The following is an 8084-nucleotide window of genomic DNA, read 5'->3' on the forward strand; positions in this document are numbered from 1 at the left end:
GGGGGGGGGCGGAAGAAATCAGTAACGTCTCTCCAGACAGGATTAGAATCGATTCCTTCAGAAGGGAACCAAGAGGCCTTTTACCTAACGCGTCCTTTCAAAAGGCGATGACGGTCGGGCTCAGAGACACGCACCCAAGACGACGCCGGGTTCGCGGCCGCGGAGCAGCCGGGGTGCGGGCGGCCTACCCCGGCGGGACCGGACGGGTCCCCGGCCCTCCCCGCACCTCCGCCCCCCCTCCCCCCCCGCGTTACCTCCCAGCCGCGGCAGCCGCCCCGGGATCCCCAGGAGCTCCAGCGACACGGCGCGACACGACCCGACACGGCGCGACACGACCCGCCACGGCGCGACACTGCGCAGACACCGCCCCAGTTTCGTTTTCCACAGCACCGCCCGTCCCGGCTAGAAGCGAAACCGAAACGGCGGGAGGCGGGCGTGAGCCCGGCGGCCAGCTCGCCCCCCGGGGAAGCTGCAGGGAGCCAGCGCCGCTTAACCGAGTGCGAACGGGGCCGCAAGGCAAGGCAGCCGCCTCTGGGAGGCGCTTCCCCCGCAGGCAGCAGTAGCCCGCCGGCGCTTTCCCCCCGCCTCGTGGTTGCCGCCGCCTGTGCCAGGCGATACGCGGCAGCTACGGCAAACCCGTACCGATGCCAGAGCGGGTAGTGATGCACCCAGCTCTTCCCAGACGCAGCCAAACACTGCTTTTGGTATCCCTTCTACGGCCATCTCTAAGTTTTTCCCTGAGCCCTTAAACGCCTTCTCTACCCTTCCCATTCTACACCTGCAGAAATTCTTTAATGAGGTCATCAGTAAGCACAAGTCAATCCAAATGAAGCTGTGCCACTAATGTATATTTAAAAAAAAAAATTTAACATACTTTTTTACATGGTGCTTCATCACGTTCCTCCTGTATTGATAAGAGCTGATTTTACAAAGGTGATCTTCCACTTTTTGGAGATCATGCGAAAGTGCACCTATTGAATTAGGAAAGTTAAGGAAAAAGTGTAACTCAAGTGTTTTTCCTCCCAGCCTGCATTGTCTGCGCTCATCAGAGCTGAACCTTGCTAGTCAATCCACTCAGCCTTGCTCAGATCTCTTCAAATCTCTCAGTTCTGTTTTGGTCTCAGACAAGAAGTAAATTTCCCCAACACAAGAGCAATTTCTAATCTCTCATCGTTTAACCCTTCTTTAAACTTAAAAAATGTTCTGGGTATCACTGAACATTAAGGCACTTGGTAAATCTCTTGACTGAGATAAAGAAAAATAAATCAGACACCAAATTGATAATATATTCTGGAGCAGCAGGTAAGAAAATAAGAGCAGGAAAGAAAATAAGTCTCCAAGATTAGTTTTCAGAGGCTGTCTCTAAAGTAGGGAGCAGATGTGTTTCACTGTGCGTGCTCCTGATCACACAGATACATAGACTGTGCTTGGACCGCCACTCCCTGCAAGATCTCTCTCCAGTGGAAACTGGACAGCTGTAGAGGAGAAGCAAAAGAGTTGTAAGCTTCAGGTCTCATCCTTCGGAAACCATGAGGAAATGACTTGGCACCCAGGAAGCGTACCCACACCCCTATGACACTGACACAACCACCAAGGAAACCATTCAGACACCAGTGGGGATGCAGATAAAAACCTCAGAGAGTTGAAAACGCTAAACTTCTAAGTATAATCATCTTGTAGAAAAAAAAGAAAGGACAAACCATGATGAGAGTCACATAACTCACAAATTATTATTTCCATATGTATGGACAAACTAGGTTTGCTTTGAAAGTGCTCAGGACATTCTACCTTGTTAGAAGCCACCTAAAGCAATTCCATAATGCTATGTACTGACTTCACTGAAAGATACCAAAATGGCATTCTTACGTTATCACTTCTAGAATGTGCAATACACCTCATGTTTCAACTTGGCTCCTAGTTCGGTTTCTCATCACTGTTCTTTTCCTGGCTCTGAGCTTCTGTGAGGCATTTCTAGCTCTTTCTGCAGGCTCGCTAGAGGCAACGAGAGAGTAATGCGCATGTATAAAAGCATAAGATTACACACAGATCATGCATGCTGAAATGCTGATAGAAAATGCTGTCATGAGTGGCCTTATTTACTAGCCACAGTGTTCATACAAATACAGCACTACAAATGGCTGTCTGAAGTTAAACAACCTTGCAGTCACTTTTACAAGTATACATGAAAGCACATTTAACAATTGCAGCCCTAATCTGAAGTGAACGTACATTTTCTACACAGTCAGTTGACAAGAAAAACAATAAAAATAAGTTTAAAATATAATTATTAACCACAGTTTAACTGTTTCAATTCTATATCTGAAAGCTTCAAGTAAAGATACATATCTTATAATAATCTTCTAAGACATTTCCATTTATGACCTCTTTGATCAACCGTCAAAGAAAGCACAAAGATTACTTTCATGTAAACATACATTTTCTGAAAGGTACACATTTTATAGGATCCACTGCTCACTGATGGGAACGCAGGGCTGTCTGAAACAGATGTCATCGTCTTAAGCAGAAAAAAATCCTAGAAATTCAGCTGGTTTTAGTCACCCTTCTATGTGATTTCTGAAAAACAGAAATTCGGTAGAGGCATATGAAACCTGCATGCCTAACACTTCTCCCATTTTATCAAATGAAAGTATCACATTTTATTACAAGTCAATTAGAGCAATTTTATTAAAACTCTGCCTATCTCCTTAACTACAGGATCCTAAGCCATGGCTGCTTCTTCTCAGAATCAGTGCCTCTCCTCAAGCACCACCTTCTGTAGTTCTACCTGTCATTCGCCAAGCTCTTTGGCATGACTTTTTTTGTCTTTATGTGTGACCCAACATCTCGTATCAGGCAAGGAGATTGCTATCAAAGGTGCAGTTTTCAGAACTGACAGTGGCCTAAAGCAGGCTTCCAGTTCCTCTAGTAAGATATAGAGTTTCCTCCAGCTTTGTGACTCGTATTTAATTGTCAATGCCTAATCGATGTTAGCAGTATTAACAGAAATCAAATCAACAAAACCTGCTTTCTGGCTGGCAATAAAAAAAAAATATCGTATTCATTAAAACGCGTTATTAAAGAACAACAGGAATACTACTTGAGCAATCAGGCCTGTCGTTAAACTCCACCCTGGGGAAAAATGACCTATTGTGAGGCAGCAGCTAGTACACACAGCTGTAAAACTTGTCCTGCACCGCCTTTCAGGCCCTCATCCCAACGCCTTCCCGACCCATTTCCTCCAGAGAACCTTTGGGATGTCAAATATTCCAAGATCACACCAGCTCCCCAAACACCCCGCTATATGTAGTGGGGTCATCGCCTTTACCACGACGAAACCGTCACTCCGGTGCTGCGTGCGGGACGCTCCGCCCGCTGGGGAGGCTGCGAGGGGACACGCTCCAGGGGGTCACCGCCGAGCCGCTCCCCCGCTCCGTGGGGACGCGCTACCGGTCCCGGGTGGAAACACTGCAGGGAGGGGTGGGTCCTTTCAAGGTAAAGCTGTCCCCTGGCAGCGTTTCAAGAGGCATTTTCAAAGTAGATGCCAGTTCTCGGCTGCCTCACCCAGAAAGCAGTAGGAGGAAACAAATAATTAAAAAAAAAAAACAAACCAAAAACCACAAAACGAAAGGAGCGGCCCCACCGACCGCCACTTTCGGGTCCCCGCGCCTCCACATGCTTCACGCCGCGCTCCCGCTCCCCCCTCGCTCCTCAGATAGGTGCCGCCGGCTCCCTTATCCCTCGCGTACTGTACCGCACCCCGCCCCACGGCCGGCGCGGCAGCAGGCGCGCAGGACACGGCGGCTGGCGGGGCCAGCCCCCATGGGGGCCCGGGGACGCTAGCGGGATCTCCTCACAGCCCCACGCCAGGGCCCTGCGTGAGTCCAAACCCCCCAGTCCCGCCTGCGCGAAACACTCCACAGGCCAGCAGGGGCCGGCGAGCGCCTTTTACAGCAGAGGGGCGGGGCGGCCCCCTCACGGGCGTGACGGAGCGCCGCGCGGCAGGGCGAGGCCCCACCCAGCGGCGGTGAGGGGCGGGGCAGGGTGCTCCAGCCGCCCTCGCCCCGCGGTGACCCGGGGCGGGCGGCTCTAGCGGCGGTTGGGGCGCTCCCCTCCGCCCTCGCGGCTCGGCCGTTAGAGCGGGGCGGCTCTCGCGAGAGGCGGCGCCATGGGGGTGCACGGCGTCAAGGCGGTCTTCTTCGACTTGGACAACACGCTGGTCGACACGGCGGCGGCCGGGCGGCGCGCCATCGAGGAGGTACTGCCCTTATCCCCCACCGCCCTCCGACGCAGGGCCCGGCGGCCGCGGCGCCGCCTGCCCGGCGCTGACGCGCGGCTGGAGGCCCCTCGGGGGGCCGTTAACGGACGCGGCGCGTGGCTGGGAGCGAGAGTGGGCGCGCAGCGCCAGGCTCCGTGCGTGTGGCGCGCTGACGAGGGCCTCGTGTCTGTTAAAGGTGGTAAATGCCCTGCAGTCAAAGCACAACTGCGGCGAGGGAGAAGCCCGTGCCATTTGCGATAAGGTGCAGGCCAAGCTCCTCAAGGAGTGTCACGATCCCGCCACGATGTGCATCACCGACCTGCGGATTTCGCACTGGGAGGAGGCGATCCAAGAAACGATCGGGGGGCAGGCGAACCGAAACCTGGCCGCCGAGTGCTATTTCCTGTGGAAAACGACCCGCCTGCAGCACCTCACCCTGGCCGAGGACACGCGGGGCATGCTCACCGAGCTGCGGAAAAGGGTCCGCTTGCTGCTTTTGACTAACGGCGACAAACAGACGCAGAGGGAGAAGATCGAAGCGTGCGCCTGTCAGCCCTACTTCGATGCCATCGTTGTGGGAGGAGAGCAGAAAGAAGAGAAACCGGCGCCATCCATATTTCATTACTGTTGTGATCTGCTGGGGGTGCAGCCCACAGAGTGTGTTATGGTTGGTGACTCTCTAGATACAGATATTCAAGGAGGCCTGAATGCTGGCTTGAAAGCAACTGTTTGGTTAAACAAAGCAATGACAACCCCAGTAAATATCTCCCCATTACCTCATTATATTATTTCTTCTGTTCTGGATCTTCCAGCAGTTTTACAGAAGATGGAGCACAAAATTAATGCTAAGTTAGGAACTGACCATATGGCTAGTAGTAATGAAGCACACTGATGGTTCCAGCATACAATCAGAAATGTGCTAAGCTGTTAGGTGGCTTACGCTCTTGTTAAAATTTTGACCCTAGGATTCTGAGCTCCTGTATGGTATGCCTTCTTAAACAGCAGGTGTATGAGTAAGAGCAACAGTTGTCAGTGAAAAAGGATAGAAACAAAGAATTAGATTCAAAGATGCAAGTGCAGTTAATTTGAAAAAACTGCCTCTGGAAATTATCTTGACAGACTGTGGCTAAAGTCTATCTGTCTCTGACCTAAGTTGCCAGTCTCTTGTTTTTACAGTAGAAACAAAAATGTGAATGTTTTGATCTTTCACATGCTTTGCTGACTTGTAAGTTTAGCAGAAGCTTCAGCTCAGACCTTGTTTGTAGTGTGTAAAAAGAACATAAAAAAGGGTGTGGCACAATCTAGTAAATCTTCACAGTTGATCTGCAGTTTATCTCAGGAACTGGAGTGAATTTTGCTGTTTCTAAAACCAGAATTTATTATGTACCAGACCATTAGAAAATGTTCTACCTTTGATCTTTTTTCAAGTGTTCAAGTTTTAGAATTATTTTATCAGACTTTGCAGTGACTTTTCTTTTATAGAATCTGTATCTCTTGCCAAAAGTACTTAAATGTACGTTAAAAATTTGCATTTGTATAGGGGACCATTTATCATAGGGACTTGATGGCTAAGTTCTTACTTTATACTATCTTGGTGCTTATGCAGATATGCAGGATATTTTCAGTGGTCTTACTGTACTGTCAAACTCTTTAAAAGCTAATATTATTGTTCTGTCTGATTTTATTGGTGAATTTTGATCAGACTTTCTGGAGAAACTGTTCTTGGTCTTGCTCAGGTGTATGACTACTCAAACTCAACTGCAGGATCAGTGCTTTTTTTGACTTTTAATGGCACTGTTATACAAGCCCTCCTTACTCCATTTTCTGCGTGTATTTCGTGTGATTTACTCGGGAGGAAAGATGACCTAGTTGTTTGTAAATGGTTTTCATGACTCTCTTCCAGGAAATTTGAAAACCATGTCATACGTATTACAGTACTGTGTACAACTTTATAATGTCTATGTGCTGTTTCCGCTAGATGGAAGAGATGACTCTTTAAAATACTAAGATTTCTCTTTCCCAGATCATTGTCTTAATAATTTAATTTTTCTGTATTTCATATTCTTATTGTATAATGGGAAAGTGTTCACGTATTAAATGGAAATGTAAGCACTTCTTGGAAAACCTGCATTTTTCAAAACCTGTTTGCATTGTATACACTGGGCTGACTATCTGACCATGTATGAGCAAGCACATTTTCTGTTTTAGGATATGGCCATGACAAATCTTTTGGGAACAGGGATACTGAGACACTGGCAGAAGAGCATCTGGCATGTGGGCAGCAATAAAAGATCAGCAAAAAGTACAGAAACCTACCAGGAAATGGGTGTGTAGAAGGAATCCTATATACAAGAAAGGTTCCTTTGTTTAACTTGACATGAATTTAAGTTAATGTAGTTAAGTCCTGAATAGGGTAACAGATTCCATTTAGAAGAGGCTGTTACTGATCTGGGTTAAATTATTTGCCAAAGAGTTTAGGTTGCATCAAAATATGTTGCTCCTGTGTTAAGGGGAAAAAAAAGGATTAAAGTTTGAACCCCTTTCAGCCAGTTGTCCCTTAAAATAGGTAAAGCAGTCCAGGTTCTTCACGTTATCTAGCCAAGACCTTTGAGACATTAGGATCAATGAAGAGAACTCAGGCAGGCCCCACCTGTACCTTTGCAGAAATGGGCGTATGCGAACAATGATGCAATTACAGCAGTATACTGAGTTGCCACGTGTAACATGACCCAGTGGGACTGACTTGACACACCGTTATTAGTGAAGAAAGAGGCCTAAGTTTAAGATTTTATTTTTCTTTCGGAAGAGCATGAAAACAGTCACTGTGGTTTAGCTGATGAGCTACACGTTACTAGTAACATTCCTTATAACCAAGGACCAAGAGAAAAATAATAAAGGTCATTGGGCTTATAAGTAATATTGTGTAAAAATAGAAATGTACGCAAAAGGTTAGATGGATCCCTGAAAAGATAATGCATTTGAAGTAATCTCTTTTTAACTGTCTGATACAAAAGCAACAACTTAAAACAGCACCCCAAAGGAGCTGCAGTATAACTTTGCATTGTTTGCACACAGCATCAGGTTAATAGAACTTAGGTCAGAATGAGGTTTCTGATACAGCTCAAGGTTTAAAATAACAAGTGACGATTCACAATTCTTTCTGTGGTCTTGGAGGATATATACACACTTTTAATACAAGTCGAGGCTCATATTCTCTTGCTTCTGCATCGTTCTGAAATGGGATGCCGAGCCTGCTTGTTGTGTAAGAGTCTCTTGTTTTAGAAGAGACTGCTCTTTGTTTTGCATGTGGCCAGTCGTTTCCTTAAACCTATGAATCCGTGAAAAAGCCTCCGTAACTGAACACTCAGGTGATAGTGCGGCCTGTAGAGGCCACACCCAAGTATATGTTTTCCATTGCTGAGTTCTGTCGCGACTGGGATGTGACTACCAGTGTCCAGATAGGGCAGTAGTGTTACGATGCTTCTGCAAAATAAGAAGAAACAACCAAAGGGATTTCTCTGTCCAGGGGTTGTCTTAGAAGCAGTTACCCAGTAAGCTGTGTCAGGTATCTGGAGTATCTCTAAATACTCAAGATGCTTTTCTTGGATGGAGCTCTTACAGAAAACCTACTGAAAAATAATTATATTTAAGGAAATTGAAAAATAAATGTAGTGATGGGATAATTTTCACATCACAAGAAGGAATAGATTAATAAGACAGTCTATATTCAGTTTCCAGTTGAGTTCTGGTTTTGTTTAATGTTATGCTCTATTAGCAAAGCTGTCTAGTTTAACGTATATTGCCAAAACACACTAAATAAAAAGAGAAA

General features: G+C 46.9%; 1 protein-coding gene across 1 annotated transcript; it reads left to right on the top strand.

Moving 5' to 3' along the window:
• Window positions 1-4165: 4165 nt before the first annotated feature.
• Window positions 4166-5147, top strand: NANP (N-acetylneuraminic acid phosphatase; the record flags this gene model as incomplete). Its single annotated transcript, XM_081998296.1, has 2 exons — window positions 4166-4255; window positions 4452-5147. The coding sequence occupies 2 exons, from the start codon at window positions 4166-4168 to the stop codon at window positions 5145-5147; spliced, it is 786 nt and encodes a 261-aa protein (XP_081854422.1).
• Between the last annotated feature and the right edge of the window lie 2937 nt (window positions 5148-8084).

This window comes from Phaethon aethereus, assembly GCF_964289735.1.
Source record: "Phaethon aethereus genome assembly, chromosome: 3".
Taxonomy (NCBI): Eukaryota; Metazoa; Chordata; class Aves; order Phaethontiformes; family Phaethontidae; genus Phaethon; species Phaethon aethereus.